This window comes from Petaurus breviceps, unplaced genomic scaffold (assembly GCF_028583685.1).
Source record: "Petaurus breviceps papuanus isolate PSGF00001 unplaced genomic scaffold, PetGlider_PUasm1.0 80, whole genome shotgun sequence".
Lineage (NCBI taxonomy): Eukaryota > Metazoa > Chordata > Mammalia > Diprotodontia > Petauridae > Petaurus > Petaurus breviceps.
The window spans coordinates 21,118,368-21,137,539 of record NW_027186540.1 but is presented as its reverse complement, the minus strand read 5'-3'; the positions used below and the strand labels follow the sequence as shown (position 1 = coordinate 21,137,539).

General features: G+C 38.0%; 1 protein-coding gene across 1 annotated transcript in view; it reads left to right on the top strand.

The window, feature by feature from the left end:
• The window catches only part of LOC138175977 (F-box and leucine-rich repeat protein 13-like), a 205,099-nt gene that overhangs the window by 80,172 nt on the left and 105,755 nt on the right, over positions 1–19,172 (top strand). The window contains exon 6 of the mRNA XM_069106590.1: positions 16,186–16,284. Coding sequence (XP_068962691.1) covers positions 16,186–16,284 — 99 coding nt within the window. The remainder of the gene's footprint in view (positions 1–16,185; positions 16,285–19,172) is intronic.

Below are 19,172 nucleotides of genomic sequence, written 5' to 3'. Positions count from 1 at the left end.
GATCACATGCTGATCTCTTGTGAGCCACTTTCTGTGATTAAGAGCCCTCTAGTCTCTCCGGGCCCCATGTCATCAGCACAGTCTTATCCACAAACAGGAGAAGCCAGAGAAATTGACCATTTCTAGGGAATTTCTTTTCCATTTGGGCCTTGGACCTTGTCCAAGTCATCCTCCATGACCGTGATTTATACACTTTGCAAGCATGTCAGTACTAATGATTAGAGAGAGTCGTCGCACAAAGTTTTCTCTGTGGTTATCAAGGAATCTTGTACAATATTAACCTAGACACCAAGAACCTTGTTGAAAGAGATCCTTTAAGGCTGTATTTTGCTCTGCCTAGTTAAATGCTTCTTTTAAATCAACAAACATGAAATATAGTGAGATCTTGTATTCTGTAAACCTCTTAATTGGATAAGGGTTGATGAAGCTGGTTTCATTATGTACTGAGAGTCAACAAGAAATAATCTCATGAGGTGATCGAACCTTGTAGGGCTCATGATGAACATAAGCACGTGCATGCTGTTTGTAACAATCAATTATGTGGGGAAGAGGATTGTATTCTCCCCAATATTTTCTTCCTTTTACTCTTTGGTAGTGAACTCAGGGCAATTCAGGTTTAAGACTCATACCTAATCCTATTTAGATTCAGCCACTGAAAATCCCATAGAACTCATTGTAATTTAGATTTTAAATACATCATAACATATAATTATTATATTGTAATTAGATTAAGAAAATGATGGTCCTCCACTTTGTGGTATTAATTATTGAAACTCTCCACCCTATTCCACTCCACCCCTACTTTTTGTGTTCTTAATTGGGAGGAAGAAAGGGAGGTTAATGAAAGTTGGTGGGAGTTAGTAATAATGTGATAGTAAAAATGATGTGTTAAAGATCCATTGTAATATTTTGTATAAATTCACAGAAGTGAAATTCAACCATTAACATGACAAGCAGAACTGTTTTGAAATGAAAGCATAGAAATATATATTTAAAGCAAGTGGTATGCAGTAGAATTCATAGTTTCATATACAGTTCTATTATTTTTACATGTTTTTATGTATGGAAATTTCTCTTTATGGTGTTGAAACTTAGTAATAAAAAGTTATAATTAAAAAAAACGATGGTCTTATCAAAGTGTATCAAACAACAAAACACAGCCACCACTTAATTTTACCATCACCATTTCCTCATCTACCCATAGACTGGAATCTGCTCTCTCTCTTTTGCATGTCTGCTTCCTGGGGAAGATGAAGATAGGCAGTTGTGTGGCTTCTTCATATATTCCTCTTCCTCCAAAAACAAGGGAAGAGGGGATTAAATGGACCAAGCATCTTGGGGAGCTAGTGGTAGCTCTTGGGGTGTGTTTTAGAGAGTGCTAAAGCTTGGGTTTGCTTCTCACGGTGGTTCCTCATGTGGCCATGTTTGCTCTGGTTCTGCAGGATGGTGATGAAATCCTCCGTCTCTTCAAAGGTATGGGAGATTACCTTGGTCCCATAGAAGCTACTGGCTTTCTGGTTCACACAACTACAACCATGTCATATTCCTTCAGACTTTTTCATTTTTGTGTCTCGTGACTTCTGTTATCTTCAGCTGACCCATTTCTGACATACCAAAGGTCCAATACCAGAAGTGACACATCATCATCCTTGTTGGAAAACAACATTCACACAAATGTGGGACCACAATCACTCAATCATCCTTATATAGTAATCGCCCTTTATTATTTATTTATCATTGCATAATCACCCTTCTAGTCTTTTTTCTGGGATTTTGACAGTGTGCCTTTGTAAATAGAGTGATAGACCTGGAGCAAGGCTGCTTGTATTTGAAATTCATTCAGACATTCTACCTTTGTGACTCAGGGAAAGTCAGTTCACTTTTCTTGGCTTCACTTTGTTCCTCTGTGAAGTGAACAAGTTGTTGGACTTAAAGCTTCTTTCAAGTTCTAGATCAGTGATCCTATGATCCCAGGGAATGCAGTGGAAGGAACTTATTTGAGAAGTGTTTTTCTATTGTCAGTTGCTAGAAAACAATACTCAGAGAAACCTGAGACCTTAGCTAATTAGAAGACTTTATTACCCTTCTACTATCTTTCTAGAATTTTAGAAGCATATTTTTGTGAAAAGAATACTGGGTGTAGAGTCAGGGGGCTTGGATTCAAGTCATGACTTTTAATCTTCGTATAAAGCTATTTAATATCCATGACCTCAGCTTTCTGATCTTTATAATGGAGATGATAATAATATCTACTTCTGATAATTATGATAATACTACCTATCTTTTAGGGTTGCAAGGAAAACTGTTATCAAGGGAGAAGAGAATTAGGATGATAGTTTGAAGGGAAGAAGGAGGTAATAGAATCTCCTCTTTCATCCTCTATACATTCTATTTGTTCTTGGATTTCTTTTCTTTCTCCTGTGTCTCTTCATCCCCCCTTTTTAGGCGCTTAATAAAGATGTATTGACTGATTATTCTTCCTCCTCTTCATTCTTCCTCCTTATAAAATGGCCTTCATTTCTAGGGACATGCAGTCAGTATGCTTCTCCACATCTCTTTTAAGTTGCTTGTTTCTATCAAGGTGCCACCACATACATTCCTTAATTTCCCCAATCTGAATGTGGTCTCTCCCTCATCAAATATCTCATAACGCTTTCCTTGGCATTCTGCTTTGTATTTATTACACCTTGCCTTATTTGTGTACATGTCTTCCCCTTCCCCAATTCCATACTAGACTATTGAGTTTGAATGTTTTGTACCTAGCAGGTTTATTATCAATGTTAAACTGAATTAAATTATTAGTTTATAATTAAAATGATAAGTAGCTCATTTTAGTACTCCACAATGAAGCTAATAAAGTAGCAATAGCAAAGAATGATATAATGTATATAACTGTATAGGTAAAATATGTTATATATTCTATATAAAATATATAATTATTATATATCACATATACGATATGATATATAAGGATATAATGTGCTATTTAATATTGATAAGATATTTTTAACTAAAATTGGTAAAAAAAATCTATTAAGTAGCAAGAAATCAAAAAGACCAAAACACTCCAAACTTTAACATCTGGTAGTGTTTTACATATCTCGAAGAATCAGATGACAAAATAATGACCCCAGGGATTATAATCATGTTTTCTATTCCTGAAAAAAAATTTTAAAATTCATTTTAATGCTTCCTTTAGCTGTATTTATTTCCTTCTTTGGGGTTGTGTATGTCCAGCAGTAACATACAAAGAATTTAGTGAATGCTTAGGTTATCTATCTTAGGTTGGTCGATTATATTTTATATTCTGATAATACAACTAATATCCATTAAATACAAACTAAGCAACTATACAGATTTCAGGGTTACAAAGGAAAAAAAAAGATAACCCAAATAGCTCACAGTTGTTAATGATGAACAAATTTGGCTTATTTTGTATGAAGTGAAGTAGTAACTTGGGGGCCAGAGTTGAGAAAAGAACAAATTTGTAGACATATAAAAGAAATATAAAGCTGAAAAAAAGTTGATCTGTTTTATGTAGACATATACCTCTGAGTCATTTTGCAGCAAAGACAAAAAAAAACTGGCACTAGAGTTCCTTTGGCATGTACCTTTATATTCTTGTGTAATTAAACCCACACTTATATTGAGAAATGGAAATTTTTTTATCCCTTTAAAGAAACATTTGGCCCTTCTGTGTTTTTAGGAAATACATTACAGTTTTTAATATGAGATGGTCAAAAAATGGATTTTTTAAAAAGTACTAGATATCAGCTTATAATTTGTCAAATTCATCTGGCAAACATTTATCCAATGCCTACTGTGCAAAAAACACTGTCCTAAGATAAACAAAAAATGGTACAAAATATGGTCTCTATTCCCTGGGAGCCTATCATTGAATTAGTGTTATTTTCTGGTTCCATAAGGATGGAAAAGCCCTCTGGTAAATCTTGGACTGGTCATAACAGAGATCCCAGGAGCTGTATTTCTTCCCAGCGTGGGAAGAAAGGCCTTCAGATCAGGACTGGAGGGTAAAGCTTTCCCCTCCTACAGTGGGGGTTTTTAGATGCTGTCTCTGAGAGGGAGGGAGGTAATACTAAAAGATGGGGGAGGAGGAAGGTGAAAATCTTGTCCTCCTCTGCTTGTGAAGCTGCAGTGCAAACATGGTGGTTCTGCAGTTACCTTCCACAAAACAAAGCCTTCAGGTGAGACGAGGAGAGGTAAAAATTAAAGGGACAGGTGGGAGGTAATAGACTGTTCCTGTTTGTTGATTTATTTTTTAAACACTTGCTCAGGTGGATAAAGAGCTGAGAGAAAAATAGGAGGAATGAACAGTCTTGACTCCTGTCCCTTACTTTGATTCAGATGACTATGACTGGCACCTGTTCCCCACCATTTCCTTTTATTCTATTCAAGATGCATTAGCTGCGGTTGACTCTGTGCTCACTTTTCTTTGGGTCCCATTGTTTGCTGCATGGGGGCTTTGGACAGTCCTGGGAGATACATATGGCTAAGATCCCAAATACCCAGGCCATGGTTAGGGAACATAATCATGAACCACTCATATGTTTCATAATTACATTTCCGAGGACAGAATTACTATAAATTCGGGGCCCCTTTAAATGTGCATCATCAGACAAGAGCTTAACATATCTGCCTCTAGGAATATGGAGAAATTGGAGAGAAGAGTTGATTATTTTTTCCACCTAATTTATTTCCTACTGTTAAACGTCAAAAGCTTATCTAAATTAGTGACTTTTTTTTCGAGGGGTGTGTGGAATGGTTGTAAATGATTACTGTGATCCTGCACTTACTTAACCCAGTTTGCCTCAGTTTCCTCATCTGTAAAATGAGCTGGAAAAGGAAATGGCAAACTCTTAAACCCCAGATTGGGTTACAAAGAGTTGGACATGACTGAAATGATTGAACAACAACAAAAGACTCAGGAAGAATTTGTTAGGCTTTTCTTCTTACATCTATCAAATTAAGAAGTACTAGATCTGAGATAATGTAAAATCCTATTTAATGCAAACCCTGAGCATTTCTCCTCATGCTATGATAGTTTGTGCAGTCTATAATATTTGTAGGTTTAAAAAAATGTTTTGGGGCAGCTAGATGGCACAGTGAATAGGGCACCGGCCCTGGAGTCAGGAGGACCAGAGTTAAAATATGGCTTCAGACACTTAACACAAAACTAGCCATGTAACCTTGGGCAAGTCACTTAACCCCAATTTCCCTGCTCTACCCCCTCCAAAAAAAGCAAAAAAAAATGCTTGGAATACTTTGAGGGAACAGCAGGATTTTCATTTTGTTTACCCCTTATTTCTCTGTGCAGTATCAGACCAGAACTCCCTTTGATGTTAGTGATGGGTTACAGAAAGTATGAATTAGACTCATTGTCACATTACACATTAATCATTAGTATGATTGCAGTGGTATTAGAATGAGTAGAAATAGGAAATGGTACAAGAACAAAAACTTGGGTTCTGCCAGTCATTGAACATTTAATCATCTACCATGTTCCAAGCACTGTGCTAAGTGGTAGGGATACAAAGAAAGAAAAAAGGCAATCCCTGCTCTCAAGAAGCTTGAGTCTAATTGGGGGGGCACAAGATATAGACAATTATATACTTAGAAATTATATACAGGATAAATTAAGAGATAATCAGCAGAGGGAAGACACTAGAAGTAAAGGAGATATATCCACTCAAGATAAGCATTTCGAACCATATTGTATAGCTGATTTTTTTAAAGGTTGGGAATAGGGAAAGGAGTGGTGAGACTCAGGAGGAAATAGTAGCATCATCCATGAATAGAGTACTTCCTTGGTATTATTAATACCTCTGAACGGTAAAGAGGTCTTACTCTTCAGTAAGTTGCTTTATTCTTCATTTCAAGGACAAATCATTTGTCGTAATATACCAACAAATAATACTTATGTATTTATATTTATGTGTATATATACTTACACATACACATATATGTATATACTATGTGCTTGAGTAGGATTCAAATCAATAAAATATTAAATGCGTATTACATAGGATAAAGGGATCAAGTATCACAGTGCTTGCCCTTAAGGGGCTTGCAACCTAGTAGGAGAACAAAGTTTGTACAAAATGACTCTAAAACAATTTACAATGTGATAAGTACATAGGAGGCATCAAACAGGCGTAAAAGATTTAGGGGTGTAATATAATGCCAAGGAAAGGCAACTTCCCAAGGTTCAGAATACCAGCATAGGTGCTCTCCATTTTATTCAGTGACCAACCAAGAACAGAGAAGATCAAAACATGACATCATTCCAAATACAGCATTTACTAAGAGTGATTAAATAATCTCCAAGTACTACCCCACCCCAGGACCTTCCAATCATTCAATCAATTACAAAGTCTCTGTTCTAAATACTTCTCCACCCCTAGGCTATACCTTAATTAAGTCCACCACAAAGCCCCTCTTCTCAAATGGAGATTAGTTCCCAAACATAAGGTCAAAAGTTCCCCACCCCTGGATCACAATTGAATCTACCCCAGAGTTACATCAAGTTTAAACACTGCACTTAATACCCAAATGGAGGTCTTTTCTTCATCTTGACTTGAGGCAAGTTCTCAGCAATCTTAGTTCCTGGGGAGACAAGGCTTAGCAAGGCCACAAGATACATTGCCAATCCCTTCATGAATTTATCCTCTGTCTGTAGAACAGTCCTAGAACCCCTGAACACATTAGCAAAGCCCTCTCCCAGGATTTCTGTAAACATACAACAAGAAAATCCTTCTTCAGGGCTTCTGAACCAACAGAAAGGCTCCCAGACCCCTGCAACAACAGCACTGTCCTTCACCAGTGGACAGTATTCACTCTGTCTGCAGGACAGTCTCCAGACCCCTGCAACAACAGCACTGTCCTTCACCAGTGGACAGTATTCACTCTCTGTCTGCAGAACAGTCTCAGGGCTTCTTAGTGAACAGCCAGGTTCCAGGACTTCTTCAACAAAAGGACTGTCTTTCACCAGTGGACAAATCTGGCAAAATAACATCAAAACAGACAGACAAAGTACCAGCAAAACAGCCATGTCTCCTCAGTCCTTGGCAGCTCAGGGGGCAGGTCTCAAAAGTCCAGGGCAATTCAAAGCGGCCACCAGCAATTCTCTTAGTCTCTCTCTCTCCACGAGGTGCTGCTTCCAAAAAGATCTTCCGCCTCTCTCTTGTCTCTCCAAATCTACGTCACCAGCTCCTCCCAGTTCAGGACTTTCTTTTCACATCAAAAAGTCCATCCCACAGGTGGGATTAACAAGCTCTGGGGTTTAACACAATCAATTTGAAAACCAAGCCAATACAGGGGAATCTTTAATTGCCATTACTATCACAAGGGGTGAGGGGATTGGAGGGAATCACTTCCAGCTGGGGGTATCATGGAAAAAGCCACTGAGAGGAGTATGATATGGAGTCAATTAGAGTTGAGTGAAAATTTTGCTTTGCAGTTGAAATGAGATAGCACAAATTTGTAGTGGACCCAATCACTGTGGTTTTGTGGCTTCTCCTAGCAGTATTTAGTGGCTCAGGAATAGGAAAGAAGATGGATGCTCCCATTTCCCCAAGGTTGGGGATTAGCAGAGATCAACAACAGAAGGACAAGGAGAGGTAGGGGATTCAAGAGGAAAGAAAGTACATCACTGAAAAATTTAAAGCCCTAAAGAAAAGGAAGCCATAATAGGTGTGATGAACTAGGAGAAGAGGAAGGAGCTGTATTAAAGATCACTTTGTTGAAGACCAGATTGAAAAGGAGTAAAACTGTTGGAAAGAAGAGTCAAGAGATTGTGACCAGAAAGCAGATTTTTAGGAGTTTCTTATCTTAAATGTCAAATGGTTGTAAATGATGATGATAATGATAAGATATATATGTAATTTTAGATATGGTTAGATATTATATATAATTTTTATTTATTTTTGCTGTAATGCTGATGAGTTGTATTGAAACAATCACAATCTTATCCTATCCATTATATCTTCTTCCTTTTGCAGCAATAGCCAATCACTGTGCCTTGCTATGATTGATATACCTTTTGTTTGAATCAAACAAATGTGAGCTTCGTTATTAACCATTACTAGTAACAAGATTTGGTTTCAGTGCATGACCAGACTCAAATGATGTTGAACTCCAAATGTTTGTCTAATAAAAATTAAGGCATTTTAAGTACTGACACAGAAAAGTATATAAAATTAAAATTCTAGTCAACTCCATTTTGCCATCTTTATCTAAGAGGAATTTTTAAATCCTGAGCATAGGGTCTCTGTAATTACATTGAAGACAAAGGACCACTAATAGTTGCTTAGGGACATTCTATTTTGACCTAAGAGGTTTTGGCAGCAGTATTGTAGGCAGAAAACATCAACCAAGCATCTTTTGGCTATTATAATATAAACTGTGCAAGGAAACAAACATTAACTGCCAGGAATAAGCTTAAAAGCAGTTTATCAAAGTCCTGTTTTTTTTTTTTTCTGGAAACTTATTTTATTGGATGATAGCACAGAGATTTTGGCTGTGTGGAAAGCAGTCAGTCAGCTGATGCATTTTGTTGGTATTATTTTTTCCTTTGCCCAGGAAACCATGTTTTTACATGGTTCAGAGAGAACACAAGAGGTAATAAGTTTTTAAAATTTTTGGTGCATTTGTGGTGAAGGTGATTGAATGCAATGATATAGTTTGTAAAAAGAGAAAAGGAGATGGCTAAGTGAAGATTTTAAGTCTTAAAATGGCAGAGAGAAAGCAGTCAGATGTATTCTCAAAGGCAGATTTCTACTGCATACATTTTCCTTTAAGATCACTATGTATGCAGGAGAAAAACTCATTTGGGCAACATGGAATAATGGAACAAGCACTTGGAATCAAAAGACCTGGGTTTAAGTTCTGGCACTATCCTTACTAGCAAGGGTCAAGTCACATAATCCCTGAGCCAAAATTGCACTGTATGTAAGATGGGGATAATGACATTTGCATTGTCTACCTTTTACAGTCAAATGAAATAATAGATGTAAACCATAAAGCACTAGGTAAATGTCAAGTATTTTATTGCTTTTTAAAATCACATTTGAATGATCAGAAGCCAATATGTCATCATAATTGACTGAGAATATTTCCAGGAAAAGCTGTGGAAAGTTTACACAAGGAATCATGATGATGCAATTGAAACATTCATTCTTTTGTTAGGGATTCTGACATATTCTGGTAACTAATGTTAGTCAGGTAAGGGTTCAGGAAAGAGAACTATCCCCTTACTTTTAAGGAACAGCTGTTCATTACACAAAGGAAGGAATCTAAGCATTTGATTCTGAAAAGGAGTTGAGAAAATCAGTGCTTAAAGTATGAACCCAAGAGTTCAATCCAGTTAGATAGGATTGTCATGCCAGTGGGGGTCAGCAAGAGGGGATTTGTGGGAATTTGTGGTGGGGAGTTACACACAGGATTAGTCAGACAGGAATAAGGCTTAAATGAGTACAAAGTACCAGGAGGAGCAGAAACTGGAAAAAAACAAGAAAAAGAAGAACAAAAATGGAGGTCAGGGCAATCAACAGAATGAGTTCATTGGGCTCAACTCATATTATTTTATAAAATCTTGTAAAATGGTTATACAGTATGTACCTGTTATGTAGTTTTCTTCTTTTTGAGGAGTTTATAATATCGATGGGGAGAAAATACATGTGAATAAGGCAGTTTACTATCCTAAAGCTTAACCTGTAGGATTATTGGAAGGTGAGAGATCAGACAAGAAGGCTATAGTAGTATTTTTGGTGCAAGGTGAATAGCCATTGCTAGGAATTCTGGTGCCTAGAACAAATTTATTTGAGGGGGAGGAAAAAGAGGACAACCTTGCTTGGTCAGGTTGAGGCTGAAGGAAAGGGATGAATCAAATATTATACTTAAGTTTCTGGATTAGGTAGCTGGGAGATAATGTCATTTACCAGAAATAGGGAAGTTGGGAAGAGGGACCAGTTTTGGGAGAAAATGATGAGCTCATTTTTGGACAGGCTGAATTTGAGGAGTTGGCAGGATCTCCAGGTGGATGTATATTATGGAGAACTGGAAACATGGGCTTGGGGATCTGGGGAGATGGGAAGCCTGCAAAGAGATGTTTGGAAACAGTTATGATTGGGGTGGTCATAAAAGTTGTAAGGATAAGTAAAATGGATAAAAAAAAAGAAGACAGTATAAAGAGAGAAGAAAAGGGAGCTGTCAGCAGATATCTATACTTAAGAGGTGGAAGAAAAAAGAGAACAAAGACAAAGGAATGATCAGAGAAGTATGGAGAGAAATCTAACATCAATAAGAAATGTGTGGTCAGTAGTGTCAGGTCTTACAAAGAGATCAGGAAGGATGAGCACTAGAAAAAAAAACTTCAATTTGGTGATAAGGTGACCTTAAAAGTGACTGTTTTTACCGGGTTGAACATGGTTTGAAGGTTGGCTTGTCCAGTCCAAAAACACCAGATACCTGTTTTTTAAGTGCAGTCAAAGAATATATTAATAGTTTATAGAAAATGACATTTGTTAGATGGAGATATGGATGGCATTCCCACAGTATATACCCAAGGAAATTGCCTGTGTATAATATTACCTCACATTAGCATATTCATTCTTTAAGGTTTAGTAGCAGTGAGAAAATGCTCATCATTACCCAAATTTTGGTTCCCAGTAAAGGTTCATCTAGAGAGATATATGGAAGTTGAATATTCCCTGGAGTAAGGAACCATCCTTATGGCAATGACAGTACCTTGACATGGAAAGATATATTCCATCTTATTGAAAATATCCCATAATTATTAATACTGCCATGTTTTTATGGTCTTGGGTCAGGTCTGCAGTGAAATAAATATAAGGTTGTGATAAGCAATGCCATTTTCAGGTTGTAGGGACCCTTTGGTTTGCTGATACTGTCTTTTGCCTTCTGTATACTATAAAGGTATATATGAAGTGATATATATCTAGCCACCTCTCCACATTTTCTGGGCTAAGAGAACTGATTTGGGACTAGTGGTAATGTCATATAATCCAGAGTGTTCAGAAGGTAGCAGATTGGGATAAAGCTGGAGAATCTGATCTTAGTTGCACTCTTTGGAAATATACCATTTGAATTCAACATGGAAAATGTCCTGTTAAAGAGTACAAACAAAGGTTTCCCTATTGTTATTGTTGTTGAGCCATTTAAGTCATGTCCAACTCTTCATGACTCCTTTTGGGGTTTTCTTGACCTTTAAAGATACTAGAATGGTTTGCCATTTCTTTCTCCAAGCGATATACGATATATATTTGTTCTTGGGTGAGATATAAAAATGTTCACCGGCTTCAAGTTAGTCTTAAGTTGAGGGAAAAATTCTCAAAGTAAACATTGTTGGTCTTAGACATTTCTCTTGAGTATTAATCAAGTCAATCGAAAACATTTAAGTGTCTGCTGTGTACAAAGTGCTGGAGTTACAATGATAAAATGAAACATCCAACCTCAAGTATCATACATTCTATGTAGACAATGTATACACATGTAAACACATAGTATACCTACAAAATAAATACTAGGCAGTGGTTGGGAAAGCACTCACATCTGGCATGGGGAGATCAGGAGCATCTTTATGTATAAAGTGTTATTTGAAGTAAGTCTTAATTAAAGGAAATTCTAAGAGGGATAATTCTAATTAATAATAATTAATAATAATTCTAAGAGGGTGGGGATAGAGTACGTTTCATGCATAGAGGATAGGGCATAGAGAGTGAGTGGGGTGGAGGAACAGCAAAAAGTCCAGTTTAATTGGACAATAGAGTGAGATAAAGAGCATAATGTGTGGCAAGGCTGGAAAGGTAGGTTGAGGTCAGAGCATGTGAGATACCATATGATAAAGTGTGGGAACGGTGCTTGACTTGGAGTTAGGAAGACCTGTGTTTGAATACAACCTCTATTATTTACTATTTGCGTGACCACAGCCACATCACTTAATATCCATGAGCCTTAGTTTCCTTATCTGTCAAATAGACATAATAATAGCTGTGGCACTTACCCTGTAGGGTGGTTGTGAAAATTAAATGAGATGATATACATATAGCACTTTGCAACCTTAAAATACTATATAAACGTCAACTATAATTATTTTTATGGTATTAAGGGTGACCAACAGATTTCTTGTTGTTTGAGTTTCTGGGTAATGTAGACATGCTTTAAATATATATGATCGGTCTGGACCATGATAGGGTGATAATTGTCCTTTCTCCCTCTCTCAGGTAGTACTGCTTGGGTTTTATGTGTAACATTTATAGCAAGTAGCTTTCCCCCCTTAGATTGTATGATTATATTTAGCAATCATTCATTTTTGAGGCCTCCACAAAAAGTACTATTCTGATGTCTCATCATGGCCTAGAGGAGACTCTAGATTCTTAAAGACTATTGAATCAGACTGCAATTTCAGGCAAGTCCTATCATGCTAGTAAAGGGTTTTGTGTTTGACCCTGTCAACCGACCATGCCCACTTGAGCCTAGTGTGGAAAGATAATGCCTTCTTGTGCAATACAGTATTTAACTTTTTTTTTTTAAAGAATATTTCCATATATCATGCCTTTAATATAAACTAAAGGTGCAACTTCATTTTGTTAGACATCATTCCTGTTTTGCAGATGAGACAGTTGAGGTATAGTTAGATAACTTGTCCAAGCTCACAGAATAAGTTAGTAGCAAAGCAGGACCTCTGACTCTTAGGGCTTCATCCTAGTGGTAGACCACGTTCCCTTCAGAACATAAATAACATTTTTTCTAGTGGAATTTATGACCATTCTGAAAGTATCATGAAACCCCCTGACCTCAATTTGTAGTTTTGGATTCATGTGAATTTTTACCTCCCAGGAATTGAGAAAACTTAGTTACAATACATTGAGAGCATAAAGTTTAACTTACAACAGAAAATATGACAGCAACTATTGCAACATTTTCTGAATTTAGATTATAATTTAACTGTTGAACTTTTAATAATTCTGAGGTGTCATAAAAATTAGAAGCCAAGATTGAAATACATTTTAAAATAAAAGTTACTAGAATTTATTATACAATGTTTTATGCATTGAAATATTTTTATTTAAAAAGGACTAAGATTGTAGCAGCCACCAATTATTTGCTCTGAACCAATTATAGTAAATTACATATCAAGACCAAAAAATAAATATAATACAAAACAATTAAGCATTAGAAGGACAAAAAAATACTAATTTATATCCCAAAGGATCACAGATTCATAGATTTAGAGCTGGAAAGGGGACCTTTGAGGACACTGAACCCAACTACCATTTTTGCTGATGAGAAAACTCAGGCCTAAAGATTTTAAGTGTCTTACTTAGTGTGGAGTCCGGCACATAGTAGATAGAGTGAATTTTCCTTTCTTTTCCCCTTTCCCTTCCCTTCTACCCCAGGGTCACAAAACTAATGAGTGTCTGTGGCCAGACTAGAACCCAATTCTTCCTGATTTCAGTTCAAGTTCTGTATTCACAATAACACAATTTCTCTTGGGAGGAGGGGAGTCTGGTGTTCAAGAGAGGTTTTATGGAGGAGCTGTCAGTTGAGATAGACATTAAAAGTTGAGTAAAATTGGATAGGTAAAAAGGAGAGGGGGGACATTTAAGACATAGGGAATGATGTAAGCAAAGGCGGAAAGTGTAGCATGTGTTCACTGGATTATGAAGTGTATAGAGAAATAAGCAATAAAGCTGACAAAGAAGAGGGTGAGACAGATGGACAGTTCTTGAATGCAGGCACAGGGAGCCAACTTTCCTTGATAGGCAAGAGGGAGCTGTTGAAGACACATAAGGAAGGCCAATAGTGGGTTATTTGGAGTTGGCAGGATGAGTTGTTAGGAGGCTATTGTAATAGTCCAGGCTGGTGATTATTAGAATCTGTATTAGTTGGTGGTAGTGGAATTTAAAAAGTGGAGACAACTGTTGAATGCCCGTGTGCCACACCTGGGGACATCCTGAAAACTGGAGATGCAGAGAGGGAGTTCAGAGCTGGAGAGAGTGAAAAGTCATCTCCATGGATGTGGTAGTGGAAGCCACTGAAATGAATGAGACTGACAAGGGAGAGGGTGTAAAGAGGGGAAGAGGCCTGAGGAACAATCCTTAGGAAATACCCACCTTGAGGAAGACTCTCAGGCAAAGTGGGTGACAAATCCAATCTCTAGTTTCATTCCTGGACAAGTCTAGGAGGAACAGTAAATAAGGGAATGGATGAGGGGAAAGGAATAAGCATTTATACACTGCTCACTGTGTGCCAGGCCCTGTGCTAAACACTTTAAAAACTATCTCATTGATCCTCACAGCAACCCTGTGAGCCAGGTGCTGTTATTATCCCTAATTTCTCTGGAAGAAACTGAGGCAGACAGAAGTTAAGTGACTTGCCAAGGGTCACACAGCTATGTTTGAATGGCTTTCTGACTCCAGGCCCAGAACTTTATCCATCGTGCCACCTACCTGCCTCAAAGAAAGAAAGTCACAAGAGACCTATTTCTGCTGGTTAAGACCTGGGACCCTTTCATGTGTGAAGTAATAACCATTACACTACAGAAACCACCTCCAAATAGATTATGGAATTAAATTAATTTTGTCAAATCATAGAATTGGAGTTCGTTGGTACCCTTCTAGACCAAACCCATCCCTTGTGTAAATGAGAAAATTCAGGCCCACAGTGGTTAAGTGGCTTGTCCATAGTCATACAAGAAGAAGGCAGCAGGGTTGGGATTCAGAACCAAACTTTTTGTTTCAGATCAAATATTCTTTTCACTGCCAATTCTTGATGTGTGTGTTTGTGGGTGTGTGGGTGTGTGTGTGTGTGTGTGTGTGTGTGTGTGAGAGAGAGAGAGAGAGAGAGAGAGAGAGAGAGAGAGAGAGAGAGAGGAGAAAGAGAGAAATGAGTTATGCAGGTTCATAAATTTCATTTCTCTGGAAAATTAATTGGTTACTTAATGTGTAAGAGTATAGGAATAGCTATCCTTGAGTTCTCCTTGATGGTCTGTTCAAAATTTGGTGTTTTCCCCTGCTAATCCCAGAGTGTGCAGTATCAAAGAGCTGAGAAATCATGTATTATAGGAACCTCCCTTGCCTTTGAAGTTGGTACTCTCTTATTTGATGAGTGAGTTGCCTCTGGAAAGGGGACAGTTTGGTTTCACATCACTGGAGCTGGATGCTTGACACCTGAGACTTCATTGATGGTATTTCTGTCATCCTCATATGGGGAAGCTGTGGTATAGTGGAAGATTGCTGGATTTGCATTCAGGAGAAACCTGAGTTTGAATCCCACTTTTGACACTTACCAGCTGTGTGACCATTGACAGGTCATTTACTTAACCTCTCTGTATTTGGGAGCATCTTTTTTTTTATTTCAGTCCAATGACCACATAACCAATGTTAGAAACACCTTTACCTAAGGTCCCAATAAAAAGAACTGACACTTTGACTTGAAATATCATTCTTGGGATGAAGATGACATGAATGTCTGACAAAATAGAGGAGCACCTGTTTCTTCTGAAAAAGTAAAGAATGACACATAAATCTTACTATGGCCAGTCATTTGGTTTTTTTTTTCATATTGAAAGGGCATAATACTTTCAAAATAATAGTTCAATTCAGATAGGTATATGGGACTGGGTAGGTGCTTAGTAAATCTGTTCAGTGAATGAATGAATGAAGTGCTTTCCTTGATTATATTTTGCTTTTTTATTCTGCATTTTGACATAATATTTTAGTATCATGAAAGCCTAACAAAATACTGATTATATATTTGTGAATATGTATGTGTCCACACACACATGTGCATGTACACACAGAGGTTAATAAAGGGTATCCCAAAAATTTTTGGGAACATGTTGTATGTATGCATGTATGTATGGTGTATGTATGCAGGTACGCATATAGATATCCATTGCTTTCCATAAATGTGGATAATTGGGACCTGATTATATTAGTATTTTCGAGGAAAGGATGACATTTTAAGGAAACAAATGTGATTATTACTTTTCTACATCTCCCACTTTGAACAACATTTTTTGTAGGTTCATCCTTTATTATTGGATCTGCCTAACTTATCCTTTTTTACTGTTGTCTTAAAGTTTCATTAAATGTTATTTTAATGTGTTCACTCAAAATCAACATCCCTTTTTTTTAAATTTAGATTTCAGTTCAAGGATTCAGGGATATTGCCAGCAGCTGCACTGGAATAAAGCACTTGGTCATCAATGATATGCCAACTCTGACGGATAGTTGTATAAAAGTAGGTCACCAAATTGTCTTTAGAATCAGAATCTGAGATAAGATAAGATGATGATAGCTAGCATTTATATGGCACTTTAAGGTTCACAGAATGCTTTATGTTTTCTCATTTGATCCTCACAACAATCCTGGAAAGTAGGTGCTGTTATCATCCCCATTTTACAGCTGAAAAAAAAAAAACCCTGAGGAACAGAGAGGTTATTTGATTTGTCTGGGGTCACACAGCTAATCAGTATCTGAGGCAGGATTCAAACTCATGTCTTCATACTTCAAGTATTCCAGCATTCTATGTACTATGCTACTTAGTACCTATGTGTTTTTCTAATAATTTTAGATATAACAGCAAATGTGTGAATATGTTTTAAAGCCCTAGATTATGAGGAAAAATACAATGTTTTACACACACACACACACACACACACACACACACACACACACACAGCTCTCTCCCTTTCATAAAAATGCATTTGGCAGTACTATTAAAAGATTTTTTTCCTTAGTCTGACAGTTAAAGTATCTGGCTTGGAGAGCCCATTCCAATCTCTGGTGGCATTTTGCCAAGTCACAGTGTGTTGGCAACAGTCCCCAGTACAACCTTTGGTTTGTGCTAGGGAGGCATTTTAAGTATGACTTTTTTTGTCTAATTTTATTTTTTTATTATTGTTGAGAGGATCTTTGTTCTGGCATTCAGGGCTAGGTGAAGATCTGGTTTGCCTTTTTTTGCCTTTTATCTTTTTTTTTTTGAGGGGGGAGGGCAGGGCAATTGGGATTAAGTGACTTGCCCAAGGTCACACGGTTAGTAAGTGTTGTGTCTGAGGCCTGGATTTGAACTTAGGTCCTCCTGACTCCAGGGCTGGTGCTCTACTCACTGTGCCACTTAGCCACCCATGGCTTTTATCTTTGTGATATCCCAGAAGTATTCTAGGCCTTGTAAACAATTCCTTAGGAGTATCTGCTATGTGTTCAAGGCACATGAAGGGTTCAGAAAGGGCTTTGATCCGGTGTCCCAAGGTTGGTGAGGAATAAATTTATTCTTCTGGTCAAGAGTTTGAAGACTAGTGACAGTGGAACTATTGTCCTAGGCTGGGGTTTTTTCTGACCCAGTAATAGCACAGCTATGGCTGTCATCCAGTACTGGGGACATGGTGAAGATGCACTTGTGGCTGGGTGCTTTCTGGGATATGATGAAGGTACAGTCTGGGAATCGTCCTGGTAATCAGAGCACCCTAACAATGAAGCTGGTGTTTTAGGGTGAAGGTCAGAACTTGTCTTCAAGGCTTGAGGCTTGATCCCATGCTCCATAGTTGATATTCTCAAAGCTGGAGCTCTGAACCAGTTGTCAGGATGATATTGCAACTGTGGCCCAGGTCCAGCTCTTTATAGGCCTGGCCTTGTGCATGGGCCTTTGCCATACTTCAACCAGTTTACTGGTGGTGGGAGCTGGGACAGGGTTAATTGGCACAAGGGCATCCCTGGTCTGGTAGTCAGAACATATTGAGGTTAAACATATAGTTGGGGCCTGGAGTTGTTGAATGGTGGAATCTGTAATAGTAATGAAATTTGAAGATCCCTTTGTATTGGAAAGCTGAGAGGTACTTAGCACCTAGTTTCAAATTAAGCCTCTGTTAAAGAAACAGAAGGTATGATCCCCTGTTGCTGATGTAACAGGAAGGGGCTGAACAGGAAGAAACTATACCGTATTTAAGGAAGAGCACAATCTGAACATTCAGAACTTCCTGGGACAAGCATCTGGAGGCAGAGCAGCTGCTGCCGGAGAGAGAGAGAGAATTTCTCTCAGTGAGCATCTGAGGGCTGGACTGCTGCTGCTGGACTGGAACTTCCATGGAGAAAGTGATTTTGATTTTGAGAACAGAGCTGTTGAAGACTTCTGAGGGCCAGCTAGAGCTGCTGAGGACTTCTAAGGGCCACCTAGAGCTGCCAGAGGAAACATGACTGTGGTGTTGCTATTTTGTCTGTCTGTGGCTCTGTAAAGTTTTCTCTTTCCAGGAACAGGTACTGTGAAGGATTTGAGATGGACTGGACACTGTGAGCTTCATTGTGGAGCAGGAACTGCATGAAGAGATAGACAAGAAGCTGGGAGCTATCTGTCTTTGAACACAGGTGACAGTTGATTAGATTCAGGCAGGAGCTGGCACCATGGAAGAGGAACCATGGAAGCTGAAAGCCTGCCCCCAAGTCAAGATGAAAAAACCTCTCTGTGGATACTGAATAGTGACTGATAAAATTATAACTTACTTGTGACCTAGGGGTGTATGGCCTGTGTATTTTCCACCACCCCTTAAAAGAGTACTGACTAGTGACTGCTTAAATTGTAACTTACTTGTGACTGAGGGGTGGATGGCCTGTGTATTTTCTACTACCTCTTAAGAGGGTACTAAGCAGTGACTGTTGAAGTTGTAACTTAATTGCATTCCATGGGTAGAGAACTTTGACTTTTGTACTTTGTGTCCCTTAAGGCAAGCCTCCTTAAGGATGATTGAATGTGATTGTACTTTGTTGAAAACTATGTGGCCATTTTAGTGACAAGTTGTTGAGTTGTGACATGGTGAATGCTCTATTTTGATTTTCTATGATAAGTTGTAACATTGTGAGTGCTGTACCTTGATTTTCTGTGAATGTTTTGCTCTGACTTGTTATGGAATAAATAGAGAGTTTGCTATGCTATGTTATCAGAACCTTGAAAGCTGGAAAGCTGCTGGTGCATGGCTTCACAGAATCTTAGCCCAGCAGTAAGAAGATAGGCTAAAGTGTGGTTCTGCTAGAGTCCCACAGCTGTGTAAAATATTGTACAGGAATATACATGGGGTAGAGGCCCCATGTGAGCCAAAACATTGCTTAGGAGATATGAAAGGTCTAGAAGTTACCTTG